Source organism: Mesoplodon mirus (assembly GCF_964341445.2).
Source record: "Mesoplodon mirus genome assembly, chromosome: 11".
Classification (NCBI taxonomy): Eukaryota; Metazoa; Chordata; class Mammalia; order Artiodactyla; family Ziphiidae; genus Mesoplodon; species Mesoplodon mirus.
In genome coordinates this window covers 59,655,379-59,677,095 of record NC_138987.1, presented here as the reverse complement: position 1 = coordinate 59,677,095, position 21,717 = coordinate 59,655,379, and the positions used below count along the sequence as shown (strand labels likewise).

Here is a 21,717-nt window from a genome sequence, read left to right as displayed (position 1 = left end):
GAGGGGCTGCAGCACTAAATCACTCTGTTGTCGGGGCTCCCTCTGCTCAGTGGGGTGGGGAGAGGATAGACATTTGGGGAGGAGGGAGAGAAGAATGGGAAATGGCCACATCTGGCAGGCAGGTGTCTGGCACCATTCAGGCTGTAGTCACTTTCCCAGCCAAAGGGGAGGGAGGGGGATGGGGGAGGAGGGGTTCCCAGGATCCCCTGGGGAAGAGGGAAAGGCTCACAAACAGAGACAGAGGCCCAGAATCAGACAGAAAGAGACCAAGGGAGGGAGACAGTCAGACCCTACTCCCCAGTCTCTGCTTCAGTCAGGGCTGGGAATGGCTTTGCTCATAGTCCTGAAAAGAAACTGTTGGCCAGAGGACCGGGTAGGCCGGGGAACTAGAGTTCCTTTCCTAGTGGGAAACGGAGAAGGCAGGAAAAGTTCAAACCAGGCCAGGCTGGGGAAACAAGCTCAGAGAATTCCAAGTCTGAGAACTGGATAGAACACCATTCTCCACACCCGTCACTGCTCAGCAGCCCTCACCTCTCAAACTGACACGCCCCCACCCCCAGCAGGGTCAATGCTGGGTGATGAGTAGGAAGATTAGGACAGCGATCTTAATTACTGAACACTGCTTTTCCCCCACCTCAGGGGGGCAGACAAAAATCCCTAGCCCTCATCCAACCCCCTGTACCCTAACTCTCAATGCAGGGCTGCAGGGTGCTATACCCAAGCATTTTTCTTTTTCTATCTGCTGAGGGTGACCCTGGGCCCAGTTGCCCCACAGTTGCTGAACTGAATTGCTAGGTTCTCAAACAGCAGGCAAGACTGGACAACTGTAGGTTTCATGCCTTGATGCTGGAGAGGCTGCCCCCTCTGGTTGCCCTTCTTCCCTCATCCTTTCCTATCTAAGGTCCTAATGCAGTCTCTCTTTGCCTACCCTCAGAATTACAGGCCTACCTCACGAGCAGTAGAGGTGACAGAGACCCTTCAGATTGCAGTGCAGAGAAGGGCGCCCCACGCTCCCCCTCTGCTTCAAATCCTGCAGAGGAAGGGGTAAAGAAAACCAAAGCATTCTCCTGTCGCCGCGGCAACCATAAAACCCCCAGCTAAATCCATCTTGTGAGCTCACCGCCCCATTAAGATGCAGGGCCAGGCTCCGCGCCAGCCCAGCCACATTCATTTGTGCGAAGAAAGGTGGAGGAGGGGGAGGGGCGCAGGCTCTGGAAGGACGGGGAAATGGCGAGGAGACGTTATTTACACCACTGTCCTGACCTTCTGGAGCAGCACTGGCTCCGATAAATAACCCGCTCAGCGCCATTTCGGAGCGGGAGAGGGAGGTGCAGGGAGGGAGCCGGGGCTGCAGGCGGCCCCCACGCAGGTGTGCGTCTCCAGGTTACTAATGGCTGAGGCGGGAGCAGGCAGCTGGCTTCGGGGGTGGTGGGGGGTGGGGTAGCACTCAGTTCCCTGGGACTCCCACTGAGAAAATACCATCCCTACCCCACCCCTGGCGCCAATTTCCAGGCGAGTGGCCGGGGAGATGCCAAGGAGGCAAAGAGCCCCGTAAATTAGGGATGGGGGGTGGGGGGCAGAATGCTGGGGATTCTCTGAGGTGGGAGGGAAGGAATATTATAAGAGGGGGAGCGGGCGTGGGGGACGGTGTTTAGAGGAATAGGAGCAGCTGCCAAGAAGAGAGGAAGAGGAATGGAAACATCACACAAAGGCAGTTTGGAAAAAGAAATGTTTTATTCCTCTTTGCGCAGAGCAGTATATGAAGGTGGCCATCATCCTGACTCCGTACATCTCTTACACAAAAATGCCCCCTCCAGGATGCCCAGTTATCTGCCCCACTTGAAGAACTGGCAGTCAGTGGGTGGGGGCAGGACGCTAAGTCTCAGGAAGGTTTCTTGAGACATTTTTGTGGGAAGTTTTGGGTCAAGGGGAGAGATGACCCAACAGTGGGTGTCCCATCCTCCGTCTTCCTGGGGAAAGCCAAATCCCAAAGGTCTTCTGAAGAAAGGCACCTCTCTCAGCGACCTAGGAAAGGGAGGCGCCCAGACCTACTGCCCGGATGTAAGGCTGAGGCAGAGAGAGGCCAGGGTTAGCAGAGATCGCAGACCCAAGGCAGAGGAGTGAGGTGCACGTGGGAGAGAGAAGGGGACTCAGAGAGCCCAGAGGCCCAAGCCATAAATTCCACCCTGTCCCCAGTTCTGAGCAGAAACTCTTCTTCCCAAGACTGGAATGGAGTTTTAGATCAGGGACTGGCTTTGCTCCAGAGCACAGACAGGGCAAGCCAGGCAGAGCTCGCACGGGTAGTGAAGGTGGAAAGTTAAGGTATCAGACCGAGAGACAAGACACTCCCACACCGGACACTCACAGACCACAGCAGTTTTGAAGCTATAAGCCAGGATCAGGGTAAAAATTGCAGCTGTGTCTGAAATACAGAATTTTATAAGCCCTGTCCAATAAAATTTAAATCACTGCTCCTTCCACTCTGTCCCCTGACTATGAGCTGTTCCCAATCTTTTTTCCAAGGCTGGGGGCCTGGGCAGTAAGAAGGAATGGGAGAAAATACCGAGTCCAGCAAGTGGGGCTGTGGCTGAGACTTCATGATGCCTCTCCCCACCCGCACTCCTTCTATAGAAAAGAATTCTCTCTCTCCCCTTGCTGGACATATGGACTGTTGGGATGAAGGCCGGGTAAAGGCAAAGGGAGGAAAACACTCAGCACATTCTTTCTCCTGCTTTGATCTGAAGTGTAGCTGCAGCAAAGGGCACAGAAGTGGAGGAGAAAATATGGGGGATAGGAGAGCATGGGAGCATAATCCAGTCGAGCAAGGAAGAGGGTGCTTCCCCTGCCCTGTGTCCAAATCTGCTGAGAGCTTTACTCCCAGGACTGCAAAAAAGAGTGAGAAGGAACGGGAAGCGTATATGGGTTTGCGAGGGGGCAACCACAGACAGGATGGAGATTTAAGGATCCCTGTTATCCCCGAGATGACCCTGAGAGCAGCAGCTGGGGGGCTGGATGAGAAGTCACAGCAGACATGTGGATTTTTTGAGGGGGTGAGGAGCCAGGAACAGTGGGGTCTTCACCGAAGGAGTGACCACTTGATCTGTTCTTTGGCTGACTGCAGCACCTGCAGGGACAAGGGTGGCATTGAGGGGCTTGCTGGGGGGTGGGGGTGGGGGGACGGGGCTCTCCTTCCCCTCACTTGCCTTCCCTGTCCTTAGAAGACTGGCAAATAGAAAATCCCCAAGGGTAGAGGGATGGGAAGAAGCTCTCTAAGGCCCTAGAGGACTATCAGTTTGGGAAATTCCAAAAAAATTCAAGTCCACTGGGGGGATGAAGAGAGAAGAGGTATACCTGGGAGGAAAGAAAAAAAACTGGGGGTTACCGGACATATGTTGAAGCGAGGTGGTGGGGGGAGAGTTTTACCACATCCAGATGGACTTCTTGGTAAGAATTCCAAGTGGGTAGAAAACAGAATCCCTCCCTGGCCCCCCCTCCGCATCAGGTAGACAATCTCTGCAAAGTAGCAAGATCCATCTGCAAAACCTGCATATTCTAGAAGGTGCATTTCCAGCTTAGCCCTCATTTGAATAATAAAAGACAGACAGAGAGTGTGTGTGTGTGCACGCACACAGATCATCTACTTAAGGCAAGCCTCTGCTGGGGAATAAATCACTGAATGAGGCATCAGGAAGGGAGAGTTTGAAGGGTACAGAGCAAGGCTGACAGCCTACTACTCATAGGAAACGGATAGGAGTTGGAGTGGGGTAGGGAGCGGCGGGCTATATGAGCCCCAGTTTTCTGGACTAGGAGGGAGCCCAAGAAGCTGTGTCTTCAGTCTCCAGCCTCCTGAATTCAGGCTTGGTGGGTTGGGGTGGAATACTATGCTAGCCTCTTTAGTGACCCAGTCCATCTGGAGAGGACAAAGGAAGAAAGTCATACCTGAGACACGGTCTGCTCCGTAAGGGGGACATCTTCTCCCTACGGCACAGAGAGACAAGCATTCAGCGTGGAAGAAAGCTGGAGTAAGACCTGACTGAGGTGGGACAGTGGAGAAGGAAGAGGCGGTCCTTTAAACTGAAGCAAAGGGCACGTGCCCTAACCTTCTCAGTCCCTCCTAGGGACTAGTTAGTACAGCCACAGTTTTACGTGGCCAGAGGGACTGCTGAGCAAAAAAGGGTCATTTCATCCATCTTCTGTTTTAAGGCAGGAGGACTTCTTAAAGGATTTATTCCATTCCAGGTAATTGGCAGGTTATCTGACCCTCAACCTGGGGATGGGAGACCAGATTCCCTAGTCAGAGAAGACCTTCCCCGAATATAAATATCACGAGGGAGAGGATAAGGGGGAGCCCAGGGTCGTTTAATGGATCCCGCAAGGCCTGATGGGTAACGACAGCATGTTAATTTGAAGAAATAAACTGCTGCAACAGCAGCCTGAGAAGGGGAAGGAGGGAGTTGGTGAAGGCGGGGCCGGGGTGGGGGGACCTTCTCTCTTGCCACATAGAGACATATGTTAGAGGAGAAGATTAAACTATGCAAATGGAGCCCACGGCAGTTAAGGGAGGAGATTTCCCATTACCCGGCACTGTCAGCCTTCACTCTGTGGAGGTCAGAGCCGAGACATTCTGTGAATGGAGAGACTGGCTTTGCTCAGGCATCTCTGCACCCCTACGATTTGCTGGCAGGCTCTCTCTGCACCCAGCAGACTTGGAGCTTTCTCTGGTTAACTCAGAGGCCTCTTTCTGCTATCACTAGCACCAAAGAGGACAGAGGTTCTGGCAAATAAGTACTTCCTGATGGAGAGGTGCTGTTCTCAGTCCTAAAAGACTTTAAAAGACAAGGAAGACATTCCTCTGCCTCAGATAACTGGGATTCATCCCCACAGGAAGAAGCAGCCAACCTCAAATTCCTTTATCGTTTCAGAAGCATCAATATTAAAGTTCCCTTTATTTCATCTTTGATTGAATAAGTATGTATTGAATGTCCACTCTGCAGACTGTATGAGATGCTAGGTACCAGGTAAGGGGCAGAAATATATTCCTCCTGCTTCCCTTCTTTGAGACAGTGAGAATTTGAAAGGGAAGGAGACAGTATTCTACAAGTATGTATTCTACAAGGCCCAACCCTTAGATCATTTGGCAGGTCTGGCCCTGGAGGGTGAGTAGATGGGGGATGTAGGGGGGAGATCGTCCTGCTTACCCTTAACGCCACCCGGTGTACCACTTGCTGGGGATCGCTCTCCAGGATCACCCTGAAAAGACAAAGAAGAGATCATTGTTCACTCTGTCCTGAAGAACCAACTTACTGTGGGGAAACTGGTCACTCGGCCCACTTGCCTTCGGACAGGCGCAGTGGCCCCACCCCTCATCCCAGATCCCGGGAGGTCCAGGGAGGTCAGAGCACTCACCCTCCGTCTACGATTTCATCCACGGCCAAGAAGAGCCCCTCCATGTTCTCCAGCAGAGCTCGCTTTTCTACATTTTTCCTGAGTCCCCGAGAGAAGAGAAAACCCAGCCTGAGTGTGAAACGGATCCCAGGACATTGTCTGAGCTGGGGGGCCTAAACTAGACCAATCTGTGTCTCCACGAACCACACAAAGAAGTAAATAAGCACTTTCTGGCTAACCCATTCTAACCCCCTTCCTACTCTTATTTGCTGAGTAACAATCAGGGATGCCGGGAAAGAGATTCAAAACATACATACAGTCAACTTCTGACTATTCAAGGGCTGATTTCCAGAGCTACTGTTTCTTTCCTGCCTGCCATGGTGCTGCTCACAACACTGCTCATGAACACTGACATCAGTGGGTGGAAAAGAGGGAACACACAACACACAGAGCTCAAACTCCATCCGGAGGTGGCGGGACGTGAGGAGGGGCTGAGTGCAAACTCTGTTTGCACTCAAGCTCTGATGAGCCTTCCAAGCTTCTCTCTGCTCCCACCACCAGCTCCCCCAGCTCTGCTCAGGCCTTGAAAAGAAGCCCAGCTAGGGGGCTGGGAACTGCCAGGGCCCGGCATCCACCAGCCTCAGATCTGGTGGTTGGTGCATAGAGCCAGTCACATCCGTCAGCTGGACTCTTTCACTAGATCACCAAAATGAAGTCTATTCCATCACCTGGCTAAGAACTAAATCATCCCCTTCCTGAGGAAATCTGAGCCATTCACCCTGCTGATTCTGTGGGGCTGAGAGCACCTGCTGTTCTGCTCTGTCTGGATGGCTGTCTGTACTGGGTTCACTTGGGAGCCCTGGATGTTTTCAGGAAAAGGATCTTGGATCTCTTCTATTGCCCACCTGCACGGGGAACAGAGGCTGGCGGGGAGGTGGATGGGGAGGAGAGGGTAAAATGCACATTCTTCCTGCTCTCCAGAAGGAAAAACTAAGGGCCGGACGTGAAAAATTGTGAATGCCGCCTCCATTCCCAGGGTGCTGATGTTGCATCTGGGACATTTCCCAATGCTCGCCCTTTCTCTACCTTGAATGTAAAGAATGAAGGCCGGGAAAGCACCTTGAGGGTGCTTGGAACTCCGACAGAGCCACTGGGGGATGCAAGAGTAGACACAGAGGCAAAGATTCTGCTCCCTCCCAGTCCCTTTTCTCAGGAGAATTATTCCACAGGAGTAACACACTCTCCCATCCAGTCCCCCCATCAGTGCAAATTACTCTGAAATAATAAGCCCGACTTCTCAAGGTAAATCAACTCCCCAGAGCCTCTGCTCATCCCCCACAAATCCCTGGACCTGAAGAACAGTGACCGTCTCTTGCAAACAGATGTGAAGAATGGCCTGCTCACCTCAGCATCTGGCTCAATGAGTCGAAGAGGCAATTCAGAACAGCCATGAGCATCAGCTGTTTGGAGACAGAAGCAGCAGAAGGATAAGGTTCAAGGCCCTGAAAGCTGCTACCTGAAAACAAAGCCCTCTAACTCATTAAGCATCAAAAGACACAGGCTTTCACAAAGGACCAACAGCATAAGGTGGAAGTGAGGGTAAAACAGGAAGAGGACCTGTGGCTTCCCACAGAAATAAATTCTGCTTCATGACCCCATCATTTTAGGTCTCTCTTTGACCAGACTGTTCAAACAGAACTTTCCTGTCACAGTCTTCTTCATGTCTTTACCAACTGTATATGTGTTACCCTATGTCTTCAGTAGAAAAATCATTAACCAAGCAATAGCTGAGGTCAGACTGTTGTCAAAAGAGAATGGACTTTGGAGTCAGACAGATCTGGGCTTAAATCCCAGCCGAGCCATTTCTAGATGTGTGACCCTGGGCAAGTTATCAGTTTGAACCACATGAAACTGCCACTTTTGTAGTCCAACAGTGGTCAAATGTAAGTAACTTCATATGGTTCCTCAAGGTTTAGTTTCCTCACCTATAAAACAAGGGCACTAGTGCCCAGAACTCACAGAAGTGCTGTAGGGTTTAAATAACAAATGTATTCTACAAAGCACTTACAGCAAGAAGAACTCAGGAGGAGCTGGTTCTCTCCAACTTTGACTTTTGCCTCAAAGTATTATGTAGGGCCTTATTTTTACCTATCTACTCTCCTAGAAGTTGTGACCTGAGGTAAATAGCTTTTCCTGAGTTTAGGAAGCAGGTTAGGACTACACCCCCAGTCTTCAGAGAGCCACTCAGAACGTATGGCTTCGACGTGACCCACAATGTTGCCTAACTGACCCAAACTCAGTCAGGTGTGGACCCTTCACAGCAGGAGCAAGCATCCCCTGAACCGTGACCCCACCTCAGAAATCTATCTTAAAAACACTATCCAGGGAAGGCCATTGATATTATACGTTAGTATGTATCAAAACACAGATGGTGTGTCCTACACGGACACAGAAATCTGGGAAAGCTTCCATTCTAGGTTGATTCAGTTGCTCAGCCGTGTCTGTGAGGCTGACAGGGATCTCCGACAACTTCGTTAGCCAGTCAGATGCCAGAGGGACACAGGGACGTGGTAGTCCTAGGGCCCAGAACCAGTCACAAGGTCCTGCCAGTGGTTCAGGAAGGGAGAGCAGAGACAGCAAAGAGGGGTGGGGATTCTCACCTCATTTTCATAGGAGCTACCGATCACATAGAAATAGAGATCGATGCTGCTTTTGTATACCACTGTCAGGCCTTCCAAGAGGGCAATTTCACCTGTGGGGGGGGAACAAAGGTGGAAACAGTGGGTGGCCTGAGACAAAGAAGTAGGAAAGAGGGAGTTACCATGAACTCCCGGTATCCAGCTGCGTGGGGCTGAGGTGAGGCAGGTCTTAATGACCCCCAAAGACTGAAGTGGACCTGCTTTTTCTTTTTGGGTGGTAGCAGAGGGCAGCAAGTGTGAACTTGGGGGCGTCTAAGTATCTTCTCCTCTAACTGCTCCTGCCCCCCAGCCACCAGTAGCCTTATTTCCCGCCTTGTATTCGAGACAGGATACTAGTCAATCCTTCGGAGGTGAAAATGCAGAGCGGTCACCTTTACAGACTTCCATTTACCTGCCCTAATGGATGCGGTACAATAAGCAGAGCTGCAGTTAAATTTGTCAAGTGAGGCTCATAAATCCGGGGACTAGACAGGTAGCTAACAGCCAACCTTCTAGCACGGTATTCCCGCGTGAGGTACCCTCACCTCCCCATTACATTTCTGAAGAGTTTATTATATGAGGGGAGGAGGAAGAAAGAGAAGAAAGAGGAAGAGTCATTTTGCCCTTTCTCCGCCGCCCGCCGCCGCCCCCTTCCCGCTGTGGCTCTCCCACTGCAGGGAGTAGTGAAAGGAAGATGACCTACTGTCAGTCCGGTGGGTCTTGTTGAAAATGTTCTTCTCAAAGGCCTTTTGCTCCTTGACACTGGGGTAGGTGTCGTCATAGTACTGGTCAGAGGGAAAGGAGATGGGTTGGGTCATTAGAGCTGGGAGCCCAGAATGACCAGTGACTGTTTTGCCCTGGATCTTGGATTTCTCTCCTTCAAGGCGTGGGGTGAGGGAGAAATACTGACACGAAGAAGGGAGAACTACAGAGGCAGGGAATGGGCAGTGAGTAATCAGATACAAAACAGGGTTTTTAAGGACCCTGCTACAAGCCACCCCACCTCACCGTTCTCAGACTGTAAGGGCAAGAGGCCTAGAAGCCCTGTGATGAGGCTCTGCCCCATCTGCATTCTAGGGCAGCAACCCTGAGGCCATTCCCAGGCGCCACCCCAGGTCAGGGAGCACTGCTAGAGAACACAAAAGGCACCAGGCCCTCACTGTGCGGAGCTGAGGAATGGGGAAGGGCTGCAAAAACCTCCTCTAAAGAAGGGCAAGCCCTGCCTGTGCTCTCTGATCTTCTGTATCTTAGCTTCCTTTCCAGCAAACTGAAAGAAGTGGGAGGCAAGCTAACACACCGTGGAGCCCACTCCCAAGCTCTCCCTGGCAAGGGGGTGGAGATGCAGGCTGCTAAATCGCTCTGCTCTTTAGGGGCTAATCCGTTGCAGTCAGCTGAAAACCTAAAACAGGCCTGGCATTTAGTAACTGGATAACTGTTTCAAAAGGTGTCCTGCATAGTTACATCCAATTACAGGGAGGAACAGCTGGTGAATTCTAAACTAATCTCTACCTGCTGATTGATTTATGCTATGCTTGCCCGGAGTTAATCCACCAGGGACAGAAAAAACTTCTCCAGGAGGGGGAGAATATGGAGGGAGAGGAGAGGGGTGTCCTTTCTCTTCTCTTTCAATAGATCCAAAGTTAGAAACATCCCACTGGGGAACTCAGGAGGTAACAAGCTTGGTGGTGACTGGAGACCTAGGACTGAAACCCTGGAGCTGCAAGAGAATTCCCTGGAAAAACCCAGATGATGAGGTAGAAGAGAAAGGGACAGGAGTGATGGGCACAGGCAGGCTGCTTCTCACATCTAGACACTGCTTTGTTCAGAAACCAAGGTTCCAAAGTTTTTTCCTGTTCTGATGTTGATGACAAAGTCTAAGGATGGCAAGTAGGGAAGCAGGGCAACTAAGAGACAGGAGCAGTTTAGGTTTTATCTGGAGTAGTCAGAGGTAGATGGAAGAATTCTCAAAATTATGTGTGGATGAATATGAGTTAATAGGGCCAGTCCCAAGATCCAAAGCTCAGAAAAAGTCTGTCTTTGCTCCTAAACTAATCTGAAAGGGAATCTCACCTTGGCAAAAAGTCGATCTCCATCATTGTCCAGAATCAGGATGGCTTTGACAGTATACAGGGAGGGTTCCTGAAGAGATATGAACATACCTTCAGTCCTGAAGGCTCCTGCCACCATTAGCAAACCAGATTCCTTCCCCTGGTCCCACTGGGGCTGCAAGGGGATACAGAGGTGCCTCTGTAGGCCCCCTATCCCAACCTGGTTAGAGTTTGACATTTCCCACTGAGAATGACCAAGTGGTAAATGAACTGAATCGAGGGAGGGGACATTTCAACAAAGGACCCAAAGCAGCACCAGAGAAACAATTTCTATGAGCCAGACTCACAGAGCCCTTAATATTTGTTATTTCCAAATATTATGCTACAGTTATTTTCCAAATTACTCTCCCTCCCTGGTCTCCCATGCACAGGTGGGTATGGAATGTGGAATGTAACCAGATTAATTAATAGGCACTGCACGAGGCTATTTGAAAATAGCGTTGACTGCCCTAGTGTACTTGGAAGTTCCTGCAGTCCCGATGCAGTAGCAATGCAGACGTATAAAGAAAGCCTTCCCTAAACCACCCACACACTGAGCAGATGGAAACAAGCACGCATGCACGCACACACTCACACACAGACACACCAGTTCTGAATGCAGCCCAGTGAGACATCCATCTTCCAAGACTTCCCCTAGGATCTCAACTCCCCTACTATACCCTGACGACCACCACTTAAGTTGCCAAGACAAAAAGCAATCTGAATTTGTAGTAGTTAAGAAGCAGTAAGAAGAGGCTCCGTCTAAGAAACACTCTGGAGCCTGGAGACAAGGAGCAGGAGTGGAGTGTTCTTTCACAACCAAAAAGCAACCTTTGAGGAAACTGGCTCCATAAACAAACCAGGGGCCTCCCTGGCAGTCCAGTGGTTAAGACTCCGTGCCTCCACTGCAGGGGGCACGGGTTTGATCCTTGGTCGGGGAACTAAGACTCTGCATGCTGCATGGCACAGCCACAAAAAAAAGAAAAAGAAAAGGAAAAGAAAAAGAAATCAGAGTCTCAGCCTTAACAGTTACACTAAAACTCAAAGCATATCACTTTGCAAAAGCTCATTCACTCCTGCAACTTCCAGGGAACCAGCTAACAGGAAAGGAAGAAGAGGAAGGGAAGGGAGGCCGTGGGATGTGTACGGAAGGTGTTTGCAGGCGCACATTCCTTGACTTTCTCATCAGCGTTACTTACCGTGGATATCCTTCTCCTGTGCTTTGAGACAAGAGTGTTGCTTTGCTACCTCCGTTTCCTGGCCCTACTTAGGAAACCCACAGCCTTCACAGGGCCAAACATATTCTCTGAGCGTATGTTTAACAAAGACCCAAAGGTGATGAGGACAGATTCACTGCCAAGGATCTGCAGCCTCTACAAAAGTAAACTATCCCATAAGGCTCCAGGAGGTTTATGGTTCCATGCAAAGAGCCAACCTTAGCTCAAGAAGTTAAGAATGAGAGTAAAGGCAACCCAGTCTTTTGAGAACAGGGTGATAAAGAATGTAAGCTTTCCCCACTTGGATTCTTGAGGACAGAAATTTTTGTTTCTTTCACTGATTTATTACAAGCGTCCAGAACAATGCCTGACATATACTAAGCTCTCAATATTTATTGAATGATTATGAGAATAAATGAAGTTTGAAAGTAAAGTAGAAATTTATTGATGCAGTAAGGATCTAGGGGATTCTCTTATAATTAGACATCCACGTACAGGTAGATTTTTTGGTGTGGCCATTTTGAGTGATATTACTACCAAGTCATCCTCCTCTGACAGACATTCCTTAAAGATGCCCATGCTACACACATTACTCTCTGGAACACTCTCGCAAACTAAGGGACTCTGTCAAGCAGAAGGACGTCCTCTAGAGTCTCATCTAAAAAGTCACAAATAAAGCAGCTTTCCTAACTCCTAATTCCCCACAGAAAGATCTTCCCATAAAGCAGGCTCAGTTCTATAGCAACTTGGATCCTCGATTCACCAACAGGGAGACAGTCATGGGAATGAGTTTTCTTAATAGAGGAAAACAAGTCCATAAGGAAGGAAATTTAGAAGAAATCATTTTTCCCACAACATTTTCCCTGGAAATCTTTGGCTCTGTTTCACTATCTGCATTCACAGCAACCTTAGAGAGCTTCCCAATGGTTGAAGCCGGGCATTGATCTGGCGCAGGTAACTCGTGCCTGCAGCCACAAAGTCTGGCATCTCTAGAAAGAATGGGATCCCAAAGCAAAGAAAAACCCTTATGGCAGGACTTCCCTGGTGGTGCAGTGGTTAAGAATCTGCCTGCCAATGCCGGGGACATGGGTTCAAGCCCTGGTCCAGGAAGATCCCACATGCCGCGGAGCAACTAAGCCCGTGCGCCACAACTACTGAGCCTGTGCTCCAGAGCCCAGGAGCCACAACTACTGAGCCTGTGTGCCACAACTACTGAAGCCCATGCACCTAGAGCCCGTGCTCCACAAGAGAAGCCACCGCAATGAGAAGCCTGCGCAGCGCAATGAGGAGCAGCCCCTGCTCACCGCAACTAGAGAAAGCCTGCGCGCAGCAACGAAGACTCAATGCAGCCAAAAAATTAAAAAACAAACAAAAAAGCCCTTATGGCCACCAGCCAACTAGGACAGTCAGACAGTCCTCTGTGGCCAAAAGGGTGAGAGAGTGCCTAAAACAGCCGGCAAAGAGAGAGACAGATTCCTGGGTCCTGCTCCTGGCTCTTTTCACTGGCTTCCTAGAAGACGCAATCAAGGAAACCCCCAAAATAGAAACGTGGATCTTCCTGGGAAGGATAAAATACAGACAAAGGCAGGCAAGGAGAAGACCAGAAGGGACCGTAAGAATGAAAAGGGTAAGATGGCACTAGAGAAAAGGCTGGTCATTTCAAACTTCCAAAGAAATGACCACACTAAATAAAGCTGAGAACTTAGACAAGAGCTTAAATGCTGCTTTAATTCTCCACTCTGCTACAGCCAGAACTGGCAGCTTCTCCTTTACTTCTCCTGCCACCTCCTGACTGCAGCTGGTTCCACTTCAGCCTGGGGCCTTTACCTCTCAGGAGTGGGGAGGGCCTGGAGTTCCTCTCATATCATAAAACCAGCCAGTTTAAAGGGCCCAGAAGCCATTACTGATAATGTAATTTCATTTTAAGTTTTTCGCAAAGGGCAAGTTTATAAATAACTCCCAGCTCTTGAGAAATGGGCTTCCTGGACAATGGACTAGGCTTGACCTTGTAACACATTAAATGCTGATTATTGAGAAAGACACTACAAGCTTAGGGCCATGTTCAAAGGATTTAAAAAGTCTATTCTTCCCTCCCATTCCCAAATGGGTAGCTGCTAGAAAGCTTTCGAGACAAAGTTCTGTGATGCACTGACTTTCAGAGAGCCACAGCCTGAGTGTATAACAGAACTTCACCTCAAATGCTAATGGTGCCTGGAAATGATGTGCAGGCAGATTGGTTTTTGGGATGGTGGGTGGCTCAGATAGATTATCATGTCCATTTTTATTATCAAGAAAACTAGACTGGACTCCTCAGGAGAGCTGAAACAACACTGAACACCGAACGAGCAATGAGCCTGCTGCAAACACGTCTTTTATCTCAATCAGGGGCTTCTGAAGCCTGGTGAAAAACATCAACATCTCCCAGCATCCCCTACCCCAGCACACAGAGGACTAGAAGGGAAGAGTCATTCCTCGTGCTGCCCCCTGTGGGCTTTCAGATGACCTGCAGCTTCCTCAGGATTATAGTCATTAGCAAAAATATTAAAGAGGCAGCTTTGGAGAAAAGCTCTCTATTTGTGTGTCTTGTAGGTCAAACTAGGAGAGATGGGCCCTGAAAAAGCACTGAATTAAGTCTATCCACAATGTATATAGTAAGATCATGATACGCCACCAGAAGAGGACTAGGGTAGTGTTTGGAGCAGGTAGACAGAATATTTGAGGCCTATGACTAATTATTTTATTTGACCCTTTGTGGGGGATGGAGAAGGAGGAAGGAGGGAGCCAAGAGGTCTTTGTGGAGTTAGAGGATGCTATCCACAAAGCTGAAAGGACACAAGTAAGAATCTGGTTGAGATTCCTAGAAAGTTCTTCATTCCCCACTTGTAAAGAAATCTTTATGGCCATGCCAAAAAGTAGTACCCTGGCTTGGCAATGGGTCTCCATCAACTAGAAACAAGATGCTCTTCCCTCAACCCGAATTATAAAGTAAAACCAAGACAGTAAAAACTAGGAGAAATTTCTAGATACCACTCCCAGCTCCACATGGCTAAGCAGGTATTTTGCTCCCTGATTCTGTGCCAATTTCTTTAAAATGAAAAGCTCCTCTGGGATTGAGGGCTCCAATTTGCCAGCCACAAGCCTGGGGACTTCAGATGAAAAGAAAAGAAGAATTAGGCAAAGGTTTTGCCAAAGAAGGGCAGTTTTCACATACTACCCAGGGGTTTGCTTAGATTTAGGCAGCACAGCTCAGGAAAGAATAAGAGCCACAGGTACCACAGAACATTACCCACCTGACCTGAGACCAAATATTAGTTATTAAGAGGAAACTGAACACAGGTCTTAAGAAAGAAGAACTGCTGGCAGGAAGAGCCACCTAGAAAGAGTCTTCCTATCTGACACAGATACAAACCATGAAAGCACGGTCACCAGAAGTCTGCCACTACAGGAAAAAATGTCTCTAAACTCCTAAAATCCTTTATTATAGTCTGCACCAGCCATTAACTCAAGTTCTACCTTTCTCTGGGACTCAGCTTTCTCATCAGTGAAATGAGAGGCCTGAGCTAGATCAGTTAAGGTTAATAACTTTTCTGAGTTACAGAAGACCCCCTTTGATAAGCTGACGAAATCTATGGACCTTGTTACCAGAAAAAATACACATTCACAAATTTTTATGATTTCAAGGATTTCATAGACCTAGGTTTAGAATTAAATGAGATTCTCTCTGAAGACAAGAAGACGGTGCAGGGAGGGGAGGAAAAAAGGGGGAAATGAGTGATACTTTTGTAAATCACCCCCTCTCCTCTGCCAGGCACCGAATAATGACTTCAATAAGTATGTGTGTGGCCTCCATAAATTAATAAATGATTGAGAAAACTAGCACAGCCAGCAGGGGGAGCTAAGGTCAGCACCACACCCCTCCAGCTTTCAGTATTAAATTTCGCTGCTGTGGGACAGGCAGGACAAAGATAACCAAAGGCCCCAAGCTCTTCAGGAATGCAAAGTCTCAGGTCCTTTCTTAAAATTCCAAAAGCTTGTCTGCTAGAGAACTTTTTGCCCAGGGGGTCACACAGTCCCTAACTCTTCAACTATTCTGGAAACGAAAGAATTACAGAAATGAGGGACAAAGCGAGGAGCACCGCTGGGAAGAGATGAAGTGAACAAGCAGAAATCACAGTACTCCACACCTGAGGCCTGAGAGCAACATCAGAACTTCCTGCCTGACCAGTTTGATAATCCAAGAGCTCTCATTTAAATATCATGCAGCAAAGGGAAAAATCAAATGGGGCTAGATCTATTTCTGATGAGTCCTTGCTCATGATTTGTATCATAATTTACTCCCCACCCCACCCTCCATCTGCTTCTGAAAACAAAAAGGTAGTCTCTGAAAGACTGAATTGACAGCCTCTGTGTTCATCTTTCAGTCTACTTGCTCCCCCAAATCAACCCCCAAGACAGAACTGCTATCCTCTCCCCTAGTTTCAGCCTCCCTCTAAAACTACACAAATAGTAGAGAAGGAGTTGGAGAAAACTGGTAGACAGAGCTGTCCAGGTCAACTGGCTGTGGATGGGGATATCTGCCTTAATAGTGGGAATATTAAAAAGCCAGGGCTTCCCTGGTGGCGCAGTGGTTGAGAGTCCGCCTGCTGATGCAGGGGACACAGGTTCGTGCCCCGGTCCGGGAGGACCCCACATGCCGCGGAGCGGCTGGGCCCGTGAGCCATGGCCGCTGAGCCTGCGCGTCCGGAGCCTGTGCTCCGCAACGGGAGAGGCCACAGGGGCGAGAGGCCCGCGTATCGCAAAAAAACAAAACAAACAAACAAAACAAAGCCAAAAAAGGGGCTTCCCTGGTGGTGCAGTGGTTAAGAATCCGCCTACCAATGCAGAGGACACGGGTTCGAGCCCTGGTCCGTGAAGATCCCACACGCCGCAGAGCAACTAAGCCTGTGCGCCACAATTACTGAGCCTGCACTCTAGAGCTCGTGAGCCACAACTACTGAGCCCATGTGCCACAACTACTGAAGCCCGCACGCCTAGAGCCTGTGCTCTGCAACAAGAGAAGCCACTGCAATGAGAAGCCCGCACACCACAACAAAGAGTAGCCCCTGCTCACCGCAACTAGAGAAAGCCCACAAGCAGCAACAAAGACCCAACACAGCCAAAAATAAACAAATGTATAAAAAAAAAAAGCCAAAAAAGGAGATGTAGGCTTCATCTGCAGCATGTAAGACTTAGGTTACACAACAGGAAAGACTTCCTGAAGAGGTGAGGGTAGTCAAACACCAGAAGAGGTGACACAGGCTAGGGAATCTAAGGACAGAACTCCTCTAATAATCTGACCTGAGGAAAAGCTTATTCTGTGCAGAATCAGCAGAGGCAGAATGTGAAAGGGCCCTTGCCAGTACGGATCTCTTATAATGTGCATGGACCCAACCTCCTAATCCAGCTTCATCAGCTGCCCATGGGCACTGTGCCTTCCATCTTCCTAATTACTCTAGCAGAAGTGGGTAGGTAGGCACTAATTCTTTACCCCTGTTCCATCCTTTATTTGCTTCTCTAGCTCCCCTTTCCATAACTAGTTTTCTTGTCAGTATCCTGACTCTAACCAAGTCACGTTGATGGAGTAAAGTAAAAAACAGTAGCAAGTATCTAGCTGAAAAAGACCCTAAATCTGCCACTAGGCTCCCTCAAATATCTGGATAATTGCATTCATCCTCTGCCTCCCAGGGAATACCTGGCTTCTCAAGGGTCTGGCTTTCTTCACATGGAGGCCCCCTCCTCCTCTTTCGACCGTGTGACAGCTCCCCCAGACCTCTGATATAATTTATACCTTGCCGGGGACCAACTCTTTCCCACCACTGTGAAGGAGAGGGAAAAAATATATATAAATACGTCGGAAATCTATAACGAGGTCTTCTTGGAGGGCAGGACATGGGGAGAGTTAGAAGCAGCGTCAATTGCTCTTTAGGGGTTTTAGTTCAAGCCGAGGTCTGCTTCCAGCAATCAACCATTAAAACAAGCCGGCCAGAGTAACAGCACAGTTTATTCTGATCATTTAATTTGAAGTGTCAATAAATTAAACTTCAATCAATTAAACTAGGTGTGCAATAACCCAGATGGACACCCCGACACCAACATAATCACAATAAAAATTTTTATGGTTGCCAGGGACCTCACCGGGGGCAGTGCTGGCACTGCTCGCGCCCTAGCTGAGAAATATATCTCCACAGCGCAGGAACGAGGAGATTGCTTCTCCTAACGAAATGGACGGGCCAGGCACCGGCAAGGACGCAGCTGGGAGAGGGCCACAGGGGACTGCCAGGAACTAGATGGGAGTGCTTTGGGGGCTTAATGTAATTGATACCTTTGCCCAGAGCAGGGGGAGGGGGCATTTAGGCCAAGTACCTCTACCGTTAGTGCCAAAAGAATTTAACAAAAGCCCCATTAAGATGATTCAGGAAGCAAAGGCCACAGAGCAATATCAACCTTTAAGAGTCACTGATGTATTCTTCAGTTTCTTCCTCCATATATACACATACTCCTGTGCACTCTGGATGCCCTGATTTTTGAATGAGGCTTAGAATTCAGGATCTGGTCATTGTTTTAGGACAGAAATTTATTAAGGGGAGAGTAAGAATAAAATTAAGAAGTTTAGTCCCAAAAGCACTGGAAAAGCACTCAGAAAGTGAATCCAGAGAGGATTAGGAAAAATGAAACCTATGAGGAAAGATGTAAGGATCTAGACTGCTAGAGTAATTCAGTTTTGAGGAAAAAAGGGTAAAGAGGGGAAGGAGGAAGGGGATAAGTCATTATCTTTAAGATTCCATAGGTTATTAATGGAGAATGGTGACCTGCAGAGATCCCTCTCTATTCACAACTAAGAGAGAACCAGCAGAAGACAGCAGGAAAGAGGAAGCTGAGTCCAAAGATGCGGGCTGGGGGCATTATTATCAAGCACTGGGAATGGAAGGAGATGAAAAGAGACCCGAGAAAGATCAGACAAATCTGCTTGAAAGGTAGGGCTGGATTACTTAATTCAAGAAATAAACGTCACCCATTGTAAAGTACCTAAATGAAGGGAACCTATTGGTATTTAGAAATTCCCATAATCAGATCAAATTTCAAATGATGGTTCTTCTTGCCCCCCTCTAGCTTACTTTTCCCTTCTTCTAAACATCCTGTGGCTATGTGTCTCGTAGAGGTGAGGAGACAAGAATATGCTTTGATCAGGTTTCCCCAGAGGGCCAGGCAAACCAGGAAACAGAAATGTGAGAGGAGGAAGCCTAAAGGAATTTTAGAAGGTATGTGCCCTAAGGAGTGGTTTGTTAAATACTATCCAGGCACAGTAAACTCTTTAGCTCAGCAGAGAGCTAAGGTGAAATCCAGGGAATTCGTTATACTTTTCGTAACAAAGATGTGACCTAAGAATTAGGGGTTGCCGCTGAGTACACAGAGCAGATGAGATAAAAAGGAACAGTAAGGAAGGGTGATTCTGAACCAGATGGAGCTAAATTTCGTGGGCCAGTATGTGAGGGTAGTGAGAAGAGAAATAAAAATTTAGGAAATACCATCTGATTCTCAACCATAGTTCCTCATCTGAACCACTGAATACTGAAAATTATTTAAATACTATTTTGTCACTTCTCCCAAGGATAGTACAAAACTAGTGTCACTGTGTAGACAGAGAAGCTGATCCATTACATACAATGATGCCTTAGGGCATTAGGGCTTAATTCTCCCCTGGAACTCCAGTTGAGAAGGGCTGGAATGATGAGAAAGGTACATAAATTCTTAATTGGGGGCCCAAAATATATTGAAAATAGTAAACAGCACACACACACACACACACACACACACACGTTGGGAAGGGCTGACACAGAGGAAGGAAAATACTAATTTAATATCCTAAGAACTCTGGTGACCAGCACAAGAACTGATACCTATTGGTACTTTGTCCCCAACAAAAGCTTTATATAACTGATAGTTGAAAGTACAATTTGGCATATTGAAGATGTGGAAAGCCCATGATGAGATAACATCAGAGCGACACATGGTCTGGGAGGATTAGGAGTCGAAAACTAATCCTAGTCTTGATTGGGCTTCCTTGAGGAAGCCCTTTGCCCTAAACCTTCGTTTCCCCTTACCCCATCGAACAGGTTCCTCATGACAAAGAATCAGCAAGGCTTTTAGAGCAAACTTCAGAGGTACCTGACCAGGTCAGCAAGGATCTGTAAATGCAGCATCTTAGGTATAGAATAAAATGGATATAAGGAAGAAGCAGGTTGAAACAGACTTCGCTGAGGAAGCAGAGACGAGAATTGAGGTAAGAGAGACTTTCACGTGTAACTCCCTCAGTTCAGCACTACACACAAATCCCTTGTTAAAAGGGCTCCTCAAGGAATATCGCCCTCACTCCTTTACCTCTAGGCAGGCTCCCTTCTAAACAGATCTAGGGGGCAGTCTAAAAATTTCTTAAACTTCCAAAGAAACTAATTCCCTAGAATTTATCCCAGTCTGTTAACTGGTTAAGAATACTGGTTAATGGCAGGGGAGGGGGGGGTGGGGGGGTGGGATGAATTGGGAGATTGGGATTGACATATATACACTAATATGTATGAAATAGATAACTAATAAGCACCTGTTGTATAAAAAATAAATCAAATAAAATTCAAAAATTAAAAAAATATAACTCACATACCATTTACTCATTTAAAGTGTACAATTCAACTGCATTTAGTATATTCATAAAGTTATGCAACTCTCACCATAATCTAAGTTTAGAACATTTTTATCACCCCAAGGAAACCCCATACCCACTAGCAATCACTCCCCATCACTCTTCTCCTCCCACTAGCACTAGGCAATTACTAATCTATTTTCTGTCTCTACACATTTGCCTATTCTAGACATTTGATATAAATGAAATCATATTACTATCTGGTCTTTTGCAACTGGCTTCTTTCACTTAGCATATGTTTTCAAGGTTATCCATGTTGTAGCGTGTATCAGTGCTTTATTTCTTTTTACTGCCAAATTGTATTCCATTGTATGGATATGCCACATTTTGTTTATCCATTCAGAAGGAGATGGACATTTGAGTTGTTTCCACTGTTTAGCTATTGTGATAAAGCTGCTATAAATATTCATGTGCAAAAGAAAAAATACTGGTTAACTGCTTGGTACAGAAAATGTCTTTAATAAGATTTTAAAGCTTTCTACCTAGACTTAACCAACCCATATCATGGGAAGGAATTATCCCTATCTTTGCCATTTTGAAAGAGGGGAATTGAAACCTGTTATTCTCTTTTACCTGATGAGGATCTGGATGTGTACATGTGAAGAGCTGAAGGGAAAAAAAAAGGCCTAGAGTTCAACTCAATTAAGGAAGGAGCTGGGAGCTAAACTCCTACACCCACATATATATATGTTAAAATCCCCAAATTGAAAGGGGGGGGCGCTTTTTTGAGAGACACGCTCTGGTTCAGTTCTAAAGAAGGGGTAATAGTATTTTATTTTTTTGAACAAGAGAAAAGGATCATATGGACAGGGGAGCGAAAAGGCGCCCTTTAGCCACCAAAATTCTTATATAACCAGAGGAATAGTTGGCATCCCAGATCCTACAGTAAGAATTCCCAAAGTTTAAATGAAGAGAGAAAGGAGAACAGAATAAGGAGTTGAGAATAAGGAAAAATATTCCACAATCCATGCTGACTCTATCAGGTATTCCAGAACTCTGATGGAATACTGATTCCTCATGAGGACAAATCTACATAGAAGGAAGCCGAAGAAGAAAATCGTTTTTTTTGAAGGAATATGACAGGGAATTATCAACGGAGAGTCACACTGTGACAACTTTCAGGAGAAGCCTGTGATGACAAACACCTGCATTCTATTCTGACAATTTGAGGCGAATTTGGAGTTTTGGGGAAACTCAAATCAGGATATCATCCACAATGATCATAATCAGAGGGAATCTGAAGGACCCAATCCAGTACGCTCATGACCCTATGTGTCCTAAGAACTCCATGTGCTCCCTTCAACTTTCCACTGACTGCCCTCTCCCCGGCAGAGCTTCCTACTCTAAACCGAGGCTTTAAGCTCCTGCACTAGGCCACACGCTTATTCCAGGGACCGGCAGAACATTCGGACCCCGAAAATTACCCGGAACTCCCCTTTCTACCCCCTCCCACTCAGGCTGAACCCCGACTCCCGGCCCCTCTGGACATCGCAGCATCTCGGCCACCCCTCCAGCTCCTACCAAAATCAGCGCCTCCATCTTGCCCCGCAGCTGGTGCCGACGTGGAGCCGCAGAGACAACGCCGCCGCTGATTGGCCCTAAATCCTCATTAGATC

At 47.7% G+C, this 21,717-nt stretch overlaps 1 protein-coding gene across 1 annotated transcript; it reads right to left on the bottom strand.

The window, feature by feature from the left end:
• Positions 1-1,715: 1,715 nt before the first annotated feature.
• On the bottom strand, positions 1,716-21,688 carry COPZ1 (COPI coat complex subunit zeta 1). The gene is made up of 9 exons (XM_082634734.1): positions 21,623-21,688; positions 10,134-10,202; positions 8,767-8,848; positions 8,046-8,137; positions 6,790-6,845; positions 5,407-5,484; positions 5,199-5,250; positions 3,940-3,978; positions 1,716-3,124 (listed from the first exon to the last, which is right to left on the bottom strand). Exons 1-9 carry the CDS (start codon positions 21,638-21,640, stop codon positions 3,077-3,079), a joined length of 534 nt encoding a protein of 177 aa, XP_082490860.1. The 5' UTR covers positions 21,641-21,688; the 3' UTR covers positions 1,716-3,076.
• Positions 21,689-21,717: the final 29 nt, after the last annotated feature.